General features: G+C 36.7%; 2 protein-coding genes across 4 annotated transcripts in view; one reads left to right on the top strand and one right to left on the bottom strand.

Annotated features, from left to right (window-relative positions):
• tax1bp1a (Tax1 (human T-cell leukemia virus type I) binding protein 1a) overlaps positions 1–13,653 on the bottom strand; it is a 41,756-nt gene extending 28,103 nt beyond the window's left edge. Inside the window, exons 1-4 of one of the 2 annotated variants that reach the window (XM_057827595.1) lie at positions 13,543–13,653; positions 11,504–11,721; positions 5,302–5,404; positions 1,843–2,033 (exon numbers count right to left, since the gene is read on the bottom strand). In XM_057827595.1, the coding sequence (XP_057683578.1) occupies positions 1,843–2,033; positions 5,302–5,404; positions 11,504–11,695 (486 nt within the window). In that variant the 5' untranslated portion in view covers positions 11,696–11,721; positions 13,543–13,653. Of the gene's footprint in view, positions 1–1,842; positions 2,034–5,301; positions 5,405–11,503; positions 11,722–13,497 lie in introns of both variants that reach the window. The other variant, XM_057827596.1, reaches the window with a different exon arrangement.
• The window catches only part of hibadha (3-hydroxyisobutyrate dehydrogenase a), a 47,720-nt gene continuing 40,067 nt past the window's right edge, over positions 8,074–15,726 (top strand). Inside the window, exons 1-2 of one of the 2 annotated variants that reach the window (XM_057827599.1) lie at positions 8,074–8,363; positions 15,364–15,524. In XM_057827599.1, the coding sequence (XP_057683582.1) occupies positions 15,378–15,524 (147 nt within the window). In that variant the 5' untranslated portion in view covers positions 8,074–8,363; positions 15,364–15,377. Of the gene's footprint in view, positions 8,364–13,917; positions 14,043–15,363; positions 15,525–15,726 lie in introns of those variants that run through there. The other variant, XM_057827598.1, reaches the window with a different exon arrangement.

Below are 15,726 nucleotides of genomic sequence, written 5' to 3'. Positions count from 1 at the left end.
TGATTCGTAATTAAAAGCAAAAAAAGGGCAGTTAGCATTTATTTTTCGTAAATATGTCAAATGTGCAGCTAGTCTTTAAGCCACTGTGGTGCCGCCTTATCACCACAAAGAGCTTTTTACGTTTAAAATTCTTCTGAATAAATGCTTAAATCTCTGAATTCTTTATAGATATGGAAGTAAAACAGTCTCGATTCTTGGTTAAAAGCAAAAAATAGGGCAGTTTGCATTTATTTTACGTAAATATTGCGAATTATGACACCAATGTCGTAGCGGTCAATTTCTCCCATTGGTTTTTTTCACGTTTCAAAATGCATGCATGGTACGAAAAATATAATAATTAGCTTGAATCCTCGAACAAATCACTCCAGAGACAATCCTTCCTGTTTGCATGCGGTACAGCTTTCTTACTTTTTCAACCTAAATCCTGCGTTGGATCGCTGCATGTGTTTGAGAATTACTGCGACCGAATTCTACTGAGTGAGTGCTTGGGAGAGTTTGGGACGGCCCCCTACTTGAAGGCGTGGCACAGGGCTTGGGGAAAGTGTCCCGTCAATATCATTATGAAGTTTATGCCAATACATATAAATGTAATTTTTTACCTAAATCAAGAAAATTTTGTTTTAAAATAATGTTTTGAGCAACATTGATTCTTAAATTAAGAACATTTCTGACAAACAAGCTTTTTTAAAGATTAAATATACTAATTTATTGCTTAAAGGGATCCACGGATAGACTTGTAGTTCTTAAAAGATAAACGTCGTCATTATGAGTTAAAATAATTTGATATTATAACCACTCTTGATGTTTTAGTTTGTATACAATTTGTAAAAATTAGTTTAACTAGTAGGTCGCCATTGTTGTTGACGTCTTAAGGCGGTGACGTCACTTGGTTACGCTGCCGGGCTTCCAGAGTATGACTCTAGCGACATAAACATGTCCTCTGTTCAACCCTTTCAATTTGAACTCGAGAGGAACATTAATGAGCATGACAGCACTGCCGATATTTCACAAATCCAGCGGCAAAAGCAAAATGAACAGGAAAGACGGGATGAGACGAGATGAGAGTAGGAAAAAAAAACAGCGTTCTGCCAAAATCTGCTACACCGGCAAAACGTCCCAAAAGAGGCGACTATGACACCTAAAGTACTACAATGCACTTTCAGCTTGTTTTGTTTAGATGCATACTGACAGAACATACTAGAGATGCCTTAAGAAAATACCTAAATAAATATGCTACATGACTAATGTGGTCAACAGATTAACAATCTGCTTTAAATCACAAGAAAACACAATGCTTAAAAGTATGAGTGGGAAACACATGTAAAAAGTATTTTGAGACAATGAAAAGGTCATAAAAGATTCAATAAAAACATAAATAGTAAGTACTCGCCGCTTTTAACCAATGAGCGCATATGTTGGATGTCTCGCCGCCTAGAAGGAATTGCAGTAACCCGGTAGAATTCGTCAAGTGACAGTGTCAATCTACGTCATCACCCCGAGAGTCCATTGCAGGTATAAAAACATGGCGCCCTCCATAGGTCAAAACATGTACTAAAGATTTTTAAATCAATGGCAATATTTTATGTGTTTCTAATAATATATTTGAGTAAAAAAGAACAATTGTGGCTTATTAGAGCCTACAAGTCTTTACGTCCGAGGTTCCTTTTAAAGTACGTCTGTTAAGAAAAATCTTATTTCAAGAAATCTGAGTCAGTAAAATTTACAAGTAGATTTACACTGAAAACAAGGGAATTTAGCTAGTTTTAAGCAGGTGTGTTTTTGCAGTGCAGAAGCAAGTGCTGACTAATACACTGATTCTAACTTTCGTAATGTTGTTCATACCTCCAGCAGGCCAGTTTTGTTGGTGACCACCAGTATATCGGAATTACTGTCTTCCTCACTAACGGTCAGAAGCTCCTCGGTGGGTGTGGCTGCTCTGAACTGGAAGGGCGTACTTGCCCCTCTTATGTCGCCGCCATGTGTCACATAACAGAACTGGTAGAATTCCCCGTCAGACTTGGGAACGTAGTAACCTAGAATGAATATGGCAATGGATCCATCAGTAGGATTGTGTTACTAAACCACAAATTGCTGTAATTGCATAGCTTAATCCTTGATTAAAGAATGAGGATGTAGAAAGTTATCTGGGCAGTTGCATCAGTCTAGTGCAGCTTGGGCTGGGCAATCATATGGTTGTTGATGGTGAAAAATTTATGGTCGCTTTTGGGGCGTATTTCCTCAACAAAACAGCCAATCAGAGGTGACCTATTCCTGCTACATTTCTGCTTAAAGGAACAATAAGGAATAAACAAAATGAACAAATATGGAGCCGACTGCTCATCTAAAAAGATCCATGATGTAGGCAGAGGTGGGTAGTAACACTCACATGTACACCGTTAACATTTAAATGAGTAACTTTTGGAGAAAAATGTACTTCTAAGAGTAGTTTTACTAAGGTATACTTTTTACTCTTACTTGAGTAGATTTGTAAAGACAAAAACGCTACTCCTACTCCGCTACTTTGGGCTACACAAGAGTCGTCACATTTTTCCTTTTTATTCTTTATATTAGATTTTATTTTTTTGCCAGCGATGCCAAGAGTAAATCTACCAATTTCACCAATGAGACGTCGCAACAATGAGACGTCGCAACAATAATCACATGACTCTATTATACCAATCAGACGCAAGCTTGCAGTTCTATGATCACGACAACCTGTTCAAAAACGCCAACAAAAAATGAAGTACTAGTCCTTCTCGAAAAATTAGCATATTGTGATAAAGTTCATTATTTTCTGTAATGTACTGATAAACATTAGACTTTCATATATTTTAGATTAATTACACACAACTGAAGTAGTTCACGCTTTTTATTGTTTTAATATTGATGATTTTAGCAAAAAAACTCAAGAAAAACCAAAAATCCCTATGTAAAAAATTTGCATATCATGAAAAGGTACTCTAAAGAAGCTACTAACCTAATTATCTGAATCAACTTTATCACAATATGCTAATTTTTTTAGAATGACCAGTATATTACATAGAGCACCACACTCAACATTCTTGAAAGCGCAGATTTTAACCTCTCTCCCAGTCTTTTTCGGCACCGATTGACCATGGAAAACCGAAAATATTTTAATTTCATAATAGTAACTATGAAGGAACTATTCATTATTCAAATTAGGAACTATTTTCTCCACTAGAGGGCACTCATGCTCTTTGGACAAATAATGCTTCATTTCTGTAATTTTTTTCTCCCGCCAGAGTTCGATTTTATTTATTTATTTGTACTTCTTTAGCTTGATATGGTTATGTAATGGGTTAAAATTAGGGCTGTCAAACGATTAAAATTTTTAATCGAGTTAATTACAGCTTAAAAATTAATTAATCGTAATTAATCGCAATTCAAACCATCTATAAAATACGCCATATTTTATTGTTGGAATGGAAAGACACAAGATGGATATATACTGTACATTCAACATGCGGTACATAAGTACTGTATTTGTTTATTATAACAATAAATCAACAATATGGCATTAACATTATTAATATTCAGTTAAAGCGATTCATGGATAGAAGGACTTGTTGATAAATGTTAGAAGTTATAGAAATTTTATATTAAAACCCATCTTAACGTTTTCGTTTTAATAAAATTTGTAAAATTTTCAATCAAAAAATAAACTAGTAGCCCAACATTGTTGATGTCAATAATTACACAATGCTCATTGGGTCCTGAAGCCCATAAAATCAGAAAAAAAAAAAAATCTTATTTCTTACATAAAAAAATTCATTGCGCTTGATAACACACTAGGGCTGCAGCTATCGATCATTTTAGTAGTCGATTAATCGATGAACTAGTTAGTTCTAATAAGTGAGTAATTGGATAAACATGAAAAAAAATTAAAATACCTGAGCTGGGCCTTAAACGCCGCATAAAAAAAAAATAATAATAAGGATCTACATATGTAAATTGGCTAACTTACATAGCGAAACTCCACTAGCTTAAATGCTATAAAATACTGTTTTTTTTTGTTTTTTGTTTTTTTACAATGCTCTTAACAAATGGTTCGGACACATATTCCCACAAAAATTGGCTAAATATACCTTTAAACTAAATTATTAATGCAATAAAAAACATTAGCTCAAACAAAAACCTAGCTTATGTTGGTCTTAACAGGGAGCAGCTGGATTTGGCTAAAATGAGGCAGACGAGAGGGTTTAGGTATCCACCCAAATCAATGAAACTAAATGCAAACTTTCAAAAACAGACCATTACAACGCCACTTTAATTAAACGAATACTCGAAGCAGCAAAATTTAATTCTAATCTTTTTTTCTAATCGAACACTCGAGTTAATCGATTAATCGTTGCAGCATTAGTTAATTGCGTCAAATATTTTAACGTGATTAATTAAAAAAATTAATTACCGCCCATTAAAGCGATAATTTTGACAGCCCTAGTTAATATACAATATAATAATAACAGTTCATGTGGATAACTTTGTGCTGAGAAAAAAAAAAACAATCAAATTTGTTAGCAGTTACTCACAATGTTACTCATTACTTGAGTATTCTTTTCACCAAATATTTTTTTACTTGAGCTTGAGTACATTTTTTGGATGACTACTTTTACTTTTAGTTGAGTAATATTATTTTGAAGTAACGCTACTCTTACTTGAGTGCAAATTTTGGGTACTCTACCCACCTCTGGATATAGAATTAGTGATTTGGGAAAAAAATGTCGTTTTGCCATAACATCTAATACTGCAATAGCTCATACTTTTTTTTTAAACTCATAAAAAAAGGTTTTTTTTGTTCTACAATTTTCAGTATCTACTAAATGAATGCTTAGGGTTTTTTGTTTTTTTTTAATCAACATGAAATCTGATGAAAGCAACAAGCACTAAGGAGTCTAAGCTATACGGTATACTAAAATTTAGGTTAAATTCTACTTAACCCCCCTTTTTTTCTTCAAGCAAACTCTCCCTTCAGTGATTTGACGTTAAGTGCAGGAAATCCGTCTGCAAACTTATTTTATTGACTAGCGACACACCGCAGCATGCGCTCATATTTTCATTGAGTAATATCTGACCATTCCGGGCCCAGTAAATCCACTTTGCAGGCCTACACTTTGAGTGTGCGTGCACATACGTGTGTGTGTGTGTGGTTTTAAGGTGCTTAGGTCCCAGGCCGACATGCGGTTATGTTTCCTTATTAAATAAAAGTGCTGTTTTTAATACGCATCATAAAATTGTGGGGTTATTTTGGAAAAAATCAGTGTGTGCATTTGGCTACTGTACCTTGGAACACCACAGTCCTGTTCACAGTACTTCCTGGCTCGTATTTTTCAGGCATGGGGGACCACACGAAGGTGTAGTAATCCCGAGCTGTGCTCCAGCCAACCTGGGGACACACGACATGCCAAGAAATGTGAGTGTTAAACATTTTGATTTGTTTTATTTTAATTTAATACCGTTTGTTTTGACAGCAATAGACATCAATCCATTTTGACTGTGAATAATCACTAAAATGGATGTTTCCTTTTAAATCTTTTAAACACTTTTTTTTTCTAAGTGTAGTAGAAGAGCAGCTTGAACGCTATAACACTAAAACCTGAAACTTATCACATTAAAAATATGAACTTAATCCAGTTTCACAATCATGTTTTTTTTTTCTTAAGGTGTGGCAGTAATGTATTTCTCTATGTTCATAAATAGTTTTTATTTTGCCAGAAAATCTATTTCTGATTTTTTTTTTTTTTTTTTTGGTAAAGACAGCATTTTTGAATTAAAACTAGTTTTCAACAGTCATTTTCTCAAAGTTTTGAGAATCATTTTGATAAGAATATTTTTCGGGTGGGATATTTTACTTGAAAAACAAAAGATTTCTGTTAAGTGTTTTTCTTATCGCATATTCTTAGCTTTACAAGTGATTAAGTAGGACTGCAGCTATCGATTATTTTAATAGTCGATTAATCGATGAACTACTTAGTTCGAATAATTTGGTAATCAGATAAGGAACATAAACAAAATACCTGAGGTGACCCTCAAACGGTATAAAAAATTAAATGAGGATCTAGGTATAAAAAAAGAATAGGCTACCTTATACAGCAATAGTCCGCTAGCTTAAATGCTATAAAACGCTAACTTTTTTTGTTTAAAAAAATGCTCTTAACAAATGGTTCAAACGCATATTCCCACAAAAAACAGCTAAATATACCTATAAACTAAATTATGACTGCATTAAAAAAATATTAGCGCAAACAAAAACTTAGCTTATGCTGGTCTTAATTGTGAGCAGCTGGATTCAGCCATGTGAAATGAGTTATATTCACTGTTGCCACTAGATGGCAGTGTATCCACCTAAATCAATAAAACTAAATACCAACACTTTCATACAAACTATTACAACGCCACTCTAAACGATTACTCGAAGCAGCAAAATTTGATTCGAGGCTTTTTTCTAATTGAATTACTCGAGTTAATCGATTAATCGTTGCAGCACTAGAATTAAGACAATGGAGAATTCATAGACTTCATAATGATATTGACGGGACAAGGGGCGTGGGCCGATTAATAGGGGGCCTTCATTGTTGGCATGGCAGTCAAAGCTGAGCGAGTGGAATCACAGACAAAGAGCTTTTTTCGTTGAACATTCTTGTGAATAAATGCTTATATCCCTAAATTCTTTATAGACAGGGACGTAAAACAGTCTCGATTTTTGGTTAAAAGCAAAAAAAAATAATAATAAAAAATAAAATAAATTATTAGCATTATTTAATGGCATTTATTGTATGTAAATATGTCAAAGTATGATGCTAGTTTGTTAGTCAATGTAGCGGCCGACATATGTAAACAGACCTTTTCCGGTAAAAGTTCTTGTGAATAAATGCTTAAATCCCAGAATTATTAATAGATATGGATGTAAAACAGTCTCAATTCTTGGTTAAAAGCAAAAAAAAAACGTGCAGTTAGCATTTATTTTACGTAAATATGTCGAAGTACGATGCTAAGCTGTTAGTCAATGTAGCGGCCGCCATATGTAAACAGAGCTTTTCCAATGAAAATTCTTGTGAATAAATGCTTGAATCCCCAAATTCTTTTAGATATGAATGTAAAACAGTTTCAATTTTTTGTTAAAAGAGCAAAAAAACAGGCAGTTAGCATTTATTCTGCGTAAATATGTCGAAGAATTATGCTAGTCTGTTAGACAATTTGGCGGCAGCCTTACAACAATGACCTATTTACATTGGTGTTGGTTGGTGTTGGTGTTATACTTCTATAGCGCTTTTCCACCTTTCAAGGCATTGAAAATTCTTGTGAAAAACCGAAAAATATAATTACCTTGAATCCTCGAACAAATCACTCCTGAGACAATCCTTCCTGTTTGTATGCTGTACAGCTTTCAAACTGTTTCAACCTAAATCCTGCGTTGGACCGCTGCATGTGTAGCTGCGACCAACTGCGAATAACTGAAGTGGATTGTGGGATGGCCCCCAACTTGAAGGCGTGGCGCAGTAAAGGTCGAATCTGACCTGTCAATATTATTATGAAGTCTATAAAAGAATTATAATCTTGAGTAAAACGATTTTTTATAATCTGTGGTAAAAATTACATTTTATTAGATGTATTTTTTTAATAATTAAAAGTTAAGGGATTTTTACTTGAAGAACGATTTGTCTATACAACAATTTTTCTTCGGGAGTAGTAGATTTTTTCTTCTTCTTCAAAATTTTAGTTTATGAGTATCCCCTCCCCAATAAATTTAAATCTTTGGAGTCAGCCCGATCTCTCCTGAGAACCATAACTATTATGCGCCCCATTAGAAGTATTAGTTTGACGCCACTGCTCTCTAATCTTGCTCCAAATAAACAAAGGGCTCTGAAAATACTGCATTAACTAATTTAAAAGCGTAAATAAAACAACAAGAGCAACAATTGAAACCACACAGCTTCTTCTTCACTGTCTTTGCTCCTGTTTGGCTTTCTAAAATGAGGGGCAGCTGTAGTAGGAGGGGTCTGTCTACACTGCAGCTGTGTGTCTGTGTGTGCACAAAAAGTGTAGCTAGGGGAAAAAAAAGGTGAGAATTTTACACAAAATGACAAGGGAGATGTAACTCCACAAACTGCATGTGTTGCTACGTGGCAGATTTGAATCCCGTGCTAATGACAAAACAGCTTCATTCACGCGCTAGCCACTTTGTTACATCTGAAAAAAAAAAAAGTAGCAACACAAGAGTCTCTTACTTGGACGACAACCGCCCGGCAGTTAATAGAAGAAGCAGAACGCACGCAACTGAAACCGATGTGGAAAGCAGCCAACTGAATTACAAAAGAGGAATTCCTATTGTTTGTAAGTCAAAGGTATGTAGAACATTTTGTGATGCTACAATAGAAGGGTATCAATAATGTAATCATAACCAACTTCAATGCGATAAAGCAGAAAACTCATGTCCATCCTTTCCATCTCGGCCTCCCGCCAGATCGGCTTGTCCGCTCACGCGTGTTGGCATATCAGTGAGGAAACATAAATAATTTTGCTAATTGCAGAGTGAAGGTGACTGACATGGGCTTTGGTATGATGAGGCATTCCAGCGCAGCAGTCGTGTTATAAAGTAATCACAGGCACGGTGGCTATCAATCATTCAGCCAAGGTGTGAGGGAACAGCGCGATGACACCTAAATTACACACTTGCACGACGGGTTTCTCCCTGCCCACCCGACAAACATGCCACGACCAAAATCCTCCACGGGGCTTTTTAGACAGCTGTTCGCATCGGAGGAACTAAACTAACAATTGAACAAGGGAATATAATAAAGGTTTGATAGGAAAATTACTTGAAGACAAAAGCTGACAGGAGTGTACAGAGGTAGTGTTTATGATCAATACACAGTCAGGTTGATAATAGTTTCAGCCACTAGGGGGCGTCGGTGCACAACTCAATTAAACTAAGGCAGTGTGAGTCATCCTTTCATGCTGGCAGTTTCCATGTTCTTGCACTGAAACATATGTGAAAAGTAAGACGTTGACTGTTGTTGTGAAAGACATTGGCTGCCGTTGACGGTGAAAGACGTCGAAATTTGAGCATTTCACCTTCCAGTTCAAATAGACTGGATGTCTATCGCCGTCAATGGCACTGAAACATACAGTGCTGCAATTCCGTCAGATAATGCTCAATTTCTCCCAGGAAATGATTGCAATTACAAATGCTTTGGTACTAGTAATATCTTTATTTATTTTGCTTGCAATGAAAAAACACAAAAGAGAATAGAAAAAAAATGAAATCATTATAATTTTACACAAAACTCCAAAAATTGGTGGGCAAAAGTATTGGGACCCTTTGAAAAATCATGTGATGCTTCTCTAATTTGTGTAATTAACAGTCCCTCTAACTTACCTGTGACACATAAAAGGTGGTGGCATTGACTAAATCACTTTTGCAGCCAGTTAAAATAGATTAAAGTTGACTCAACCTATGTCCTGTGTCCTTTTGTGTACCACATTGAGCATGGAGAAAAGAAAGAATACCAAAGACCTGTCTGAGGACTTAGGAAGCAAAATTTTGAGGAAGCATGGGCAATCTCAAGGCTACAAGTCCATTTCCAAAGACCTGAGTGTTCCTGTGTTTACCGTGCGCAGTGTCTTCAATAAGTGTAAAGGCCATGGCACTGTGGCTAACCTCCCTAGATGTGGACGGAAAAGAAAAATTGACCAGAGATTTCAACGAAAGATTGTGCGGATGGTGGATTAAGAACCTTGACTAAGGGGCCGTTTACATGGTGACTCTCTGAGAATACGAAAAATTTCAAATTTGCATTTGCGTCTCCATTCGAACAATGTCGCAATTCCGCATGAAAACGATGTAGTATTCATGCCAAGCCCTAGGGGGCAGTGCAGATTTACAGGGCGACAAGAGACTGATGCACTTTGACCCCACCTCAGCCCGGAAAAAAATATGTCCGTCCACCCGAAGCAGTGGCATTTTTCTTTTGTTCAAAAAGGCGCAAAAATTGAAACATTCAACATATTTAATTTAAAAACATTATTAAAACAGTAAATTAAAGCCGACATTCCACCATATTTGCTGTTTTTAATGTTTAGTAGCACCACTGCGCACGCCCAATGTGATGTGTACGAGTGCTGACGTTAACAGCGCGGGCTCGCGCTGTGGGAGCCTTTGATATGCATGCCGAGGAAGCCCCCCTCAATTGGATTCTTCCACTTTGGAGGCAGGATTCAGAATTTTTCGTCTTCGCCGACACCATATGCACGCAAGGCGAGTCCGCTACTCAGTCATTGTGTCTTTGTGTCGCAGAGTTGCCATGTAAACTGCCCCTAACATCCAAACAAGTTCAAGCTGTCCTGCAGTCTGAGGGTACAACAGTGTCAACCTGTACTATCCATCGGCATCTAAATGAACATGGACTCTATGGTAGGATACCCAGGAAGACCCCACATCTGACCTAGAGACATAAAAGGCCAGGCTGAAGTTTGCCAAAACTTACCTGAGAAAGTCAGAAACGTTTTGGAAGAATGTTCTCTGGTCGGATGAGACAAAAGTAGAGCTTTTTGGAAAAAGGCCTCAATATTAAGTTTACAGGAAAAAATGAGGCCTTCAAAGAAAAGAACACGATCCCCACAGTCAAACATGGCGGAGGTTCCCTGATGTTTTGGGGTTGCTTTGCTACCTCTGGCACTGGACTGCTTAACCGTGCACATGGCATTATGAAGTCTGAAAACGACCAACAAATTTTGCAGCATAATGTAGGGCCCAGTGTGAGAAACCTGGGTCTTCCTCAGAGGTCATGGTTCTTCCAGCAGGACAATGACCCAAAACACACTTCAAAAAGCACTTTGAGAGAAAGCACTGGAGACTTCTAAAGTGGCCAGCAATGAGTCCAGACCTGAAACCCATAGAACACCTGCGGAGAGATCTGAAAATGGCAGTTTGGAGAAGGCATTCTTCAAATCTCAGAGACTTGGAGCAGTTGGCCAAAGAAGAATGGTCTAAAATTCCAGCAGAGCATTGTAAGAAACTTATTGATGGATACCAAAAGCGGTTGTTCGCCAAGTATTCGGCCGAGGGTGCCAATACTTTTGTCCCCTTTTGTGTTTTTTCATTGCAAACAAAATAAATGAAGATATTACTACCAAAGCATTTGTGATTGCAATCATTTTCTGGGAGAAATTGAGCATTATCTGACAGAATTGCAGGGGTACCAATACTTTTGGCCAGCACTGTACCCATTCACTGCCAATGAGGCCCTAAACATCAAACAAAGTTTAATTAGCACAGATTACGCAAACCGTTACCAATCGACTTTTTCCAAATAAACTTTATTCCTTTTTAATTGAACCGGCCGATTTGAAGTCAACAATAAAGCGCTTTGTCTTTTGACTTTATGGAGACATTTAATTTGCCACTTTTGCTTTTAATTAGGGCGACGATTGAGAATAAAGGAGAAGAGGAAATGGGGATCAAACTTTATAGAGCAGTATTTACCTTAAAAATGCCCACCCAGTCCTTGAAGTGAGGCGTGATGTAAGGGGTGAGAGTGTAGCGACACTCCAGTGGTGCCTGAGGCAGGAAACTTTTGCCGACATTTTGGAAAATGACGTGAGCAAAATTGGACGTTTCCATGATACTCATGACACTGCTGCCAGGTGAGGAATCCACCACCTGGAATGAGGACATGGTCTCCAGTTGGTCACTTCATCAGTCTGGAAAAAGAGGCAAAGGAAACAATTCATTAGAAACATTGAATTGGTTTAGTTTAGTCTGCCTCTGTTGACACAAAAGTAAGATGTTGTGAGAAAGTGAGGTTTTAACATGCATTAAAGCATAGACTTCATTACCTATTGATTGATTATTGATGATTGCTTCGACCTATATACGTAAAAGTAACACTAACTGCACGGTTTCTTTGCTTTAACCAAGATTTGAGACTTTTTTACGTCCTTATCTATGAAGAATTTGGGGATTTAAGCATTTATTCACAAGAATTTTCGCCAGAAAAGCTCTGTTTACGTCAGGCGGCCGCTAGCCTCATTTGCTAACAGAGTAGCATTGTACTTCGACATATATACGTAAAATAAACGCTAACTGCACGTTTTTTGCTTTTAACCAAGAATCGAGACTGTTTTACGTCCATATCTATGAAGAGTTCCAAGATTTAAGCATCTATTCACAAGAATTTTCACCAGAAAAGCTCTGTTTACGTCAGGCGGCCGCTAGCTTCATTCGCTAACAGAGTAGCATTGTACTTCGACATATATATACATAAAATAAACGCTAACTGCACGGTTACTTTGCTTTTAACCAAGAATGTTTTACGTCCATGTCTATCAAGAATTTGGGGATTTAAGCATTCATTCACCAGAATTTTAGCCAGAAAAGCTCTGTTTACGTCAGGCGGTCACTCGCTACCAGTATATAGTGTATAATGATAATCAAGGGCTATTCTATTCTATGATAAGTGGGGAGTGTATATAAAATGTATTAATAATCTATTTATATATTATTTACAACTGATTTTGCATCTTTTAAAAATTAAAAACATTAAGTTGCTATTTTGGTCAAAAACTATGTTAAATATTGCTATTGATCCTGAAAATATAGTTGATTATCTCTGCATTTGGAGATTTTTGTGCATCTAGTGCAAAATCTGAGACTTTTATAGCCATTTTAAGTTGTTATACTTATATAAAAAATAATTAATCGGGATTTTATAAGGGAACGATTTTGAATTTTTTGATGCCGCTGCTCATGGACTCCTATATGGCTAAGGTAGGTGCCTGTGTTGGTTTTAGGTCGGTAGCAGCTTTGGTTTTGAAAATATTTGAAGTTTCTGAAAATAGGCCCCTACGAATCAGCCCCATTTCCCGTGTCATGTCAATAGGTTATAAAGTCTATGACTAAAGATAAAAGATATGCATTTTTTTTATAAAGCTTTAATGATTAAAAGAAAAACAAAGCACATATTAAAATATGTTCAGTATAACAGCTTTGAAATGCTTAAAGAAAAATACTTCAATTCCTTTAAATAATCCTCAATTTCATTGCTAATACTTGTGTAAATACATGATATAGTATACTCATGATATAACCAAATTTATATGTAAAAGATAAGCTATTTTTTCATGTTGTTTCATCAGTTACATAGATTGCCCTCAGACTGAGAATATGAGTAGCACACGACTTTACAGTGCTGTGCTTTATACAAACTATTTGTAGAAAGCTGAGGTAAACAAATGAGACGCTAACATTGCTACATCCCCTATCCCGAAGGCTTGTTATGGTGTCCTGAGCCGATTTTGCTGTAAATACGCAGTCATCTCAATTCTGCTGGCTAAGGAGCTAACATAAGCCTGGGAACAGGCCATGTCGTGTCAAGTCATTAGCTGGCTAAACACTGCCTTAGTCAGGAGGCTAGCAGGGAGATTCGCTCAATCGACAGCGTTGCGGGGTCTACAAATGCTTCAGAATCAAAGCAGTACCCATTTTTAATAACTCCAAGTGGGAAAACAGAGGGAATATCTCACGGGCGGTTCGTTGTTTTGGCCCCTGTCCTGTCTGCGATGTTGTGGAAGCGCTGAGGATGATGATGCGCCGCTTCCTGAAAGCAAACGATGGACAACTTCCGGGATGAGGCGGCTACGACGGATGCTGAGGCTGCAAAGAAATTGAAAAAATAAAACCATGACAAATTTCAAGCAAAATGTCATTTTTAAATTATTATTCCTTCAAACCAGTGATAAGAAATAATATCTATGTTATTTTGAAAGAATTTACGACTGAAGGGCATTGAAAACAAACAAAAGCCCGCCTCTACCTCACTGCTATTGGCTGATACGACAACCCTCGAACTACGATTGGTTGAATTAACTGCCAATATTTACTGTTCCATTTGGCTGTACCGGCGTGACAACTGTCACAGTGAATGCCGACTGCCGAGGTCAAGGAGAGAAAAGCATGGCAGCGTTGTTTAGAGGGTGTCGAAATGTTTTGCTAACGTGGAATAAACATGTCAGCCCTACCTTTGGTAAGGTACCCGCCCATGTTTTTTTTCTGGTGTTTTGCCGTGTTTTAGAACAGAGGGAATGCTAGCAATATAGTCTTCTCCAGTATGTTAGCTAATGCTAGCAGTGTTAGCACCCTGAAGTGACAGTCCCATTGTTGACTACCCGCTCTGTGCATTCATGGTGCAATAAATGCAACCTTAATTGAGCCATTTAATGACCTCATGAACGTGCAGTTGCAAATTTTAATGTGAACGTGTTGTATTTTATCTCAAAATTAGAATAATTATAATTCAAGTCATAAATACATTTTAATACGACCATATTGCCTGCAAATCCTCTACAATTTCTTACAAAATCTTAACATCACCTTGCTGACTGAATGTTTTTGCAGGATGACCATCCCCTTAAAAATAGAGCAGCTACAGTCATGTGAAAAAATTAGGACACCCCATTAAACAATCAGTTCTTTATTAAGAAATGTTTACATATCAATGTCTGATGTTTTTTATCTTTATCTCTGGAAAAGAAAGTGATTTAATTGCAGGTAAACAACAGAAATTTACATTGTTTTACTCATTAAACCAAGTATTTAAAAAAAAAAAAAAAAAAAAAAAAAACATATTCTAACTGAGGAAAAAGGACACCCTACCACCTGATAGCAGCTAGCTTTAACCTCTTTGGCTGAAATAACTTCAGTGAGACACTTTTTGTAGCCATCTACCAGTCTTTGACATCGGTCTGAAGAATGTTTGCCCAACATTTCTTGATAAAAAACTGAATATTTAATGAGGTGTGCTAATTTTTTCACATGACTGTAGGGTTTTCTGCTTTTAAACAACTCAAATCTATATTATAAGAGCAGATTCATGGTATACCCATAAATCCGTATATGTACAATTAATTCACTGAAAATAAACCATTCTGCTTAACCAGTACTTGGCACAAATTGTTGTTTAAATCTAGCACTGTTGTTATTTTCTGTCAGCATTGAACCATTGGTTAACCTTGAAGCCAAATTAACACTACTGTGATAAACTTGCCTTACTATAGTTTGGCAGATTTAAGATAGGCTTAGTGTTCGTACTTAATTGTAAAGCCTTTTTGTTGTCTGGTTGGTGAGCTGCCAGTATTTAGTATTGTTATGCTGCCAGGACTGTGGCTCATCCTTCACTGTTTAATAGGCTGGCCTCAAATTCCAGAAGTTGGTTTTAAAAGTGACCTGTGCAGGTTAATTTTATGTTACAGCACTTTTTATTGAAAAATAATAGTTTATTCAAATACTTTTTTGATGACTTATTTTACACCACTGTCTCTATACTGTTTTTTTCCGACCACTTTCAGTTTCTAGGCGGTCAATGGCCTCAAAAACACCAGTTGGGTTTATTGGTTTGGGAAACATGGGCAGCCCCATGGCAAAGAACCTACTGAAAAATGGATACCCGATAATCGCTACTGATGTCTTTCCGGAGTCCTGCAAAGAGTTGCGTGATCTCGGAGCCCAGGTAACATGCAACAAACATGTCTCTTAAAGCAGTTACATATACAGTGGTATGAAAAAGTATCTGAACCTTAGGAATTTAGTTACATATACAGAGGTTTGAAAAAGTATCTGAACCTTTTGGAATTTCTCACATTCCTGCATAAAATCACCATCAAATGTGATTTGATCTTTGTCAAAATCACACAGATGAAAAAACAGCGTCT

The sequence above is a fragment of the Corythoichthys intestinalis genome, chromosome 22 (genome assembly GCF_030265065.1).
Source record: "Corythoichthys intestinalis isolate RoL2023-P3 chromosome 22, ASM3026506v1, whole genome shotgun sequence".
Classification (NCBI taxonomy): Eukaryota; Metazoa; Chordata; class Actinopteri; order Syngnathiformes; family Syngnathidae; genus Corythoichthys; species Corythoichthys intestinalis.
Note: the sequence above shows the minus strand (reverse complement) of the source record. Positions and strands in the feature narration are given on the sequence as shown.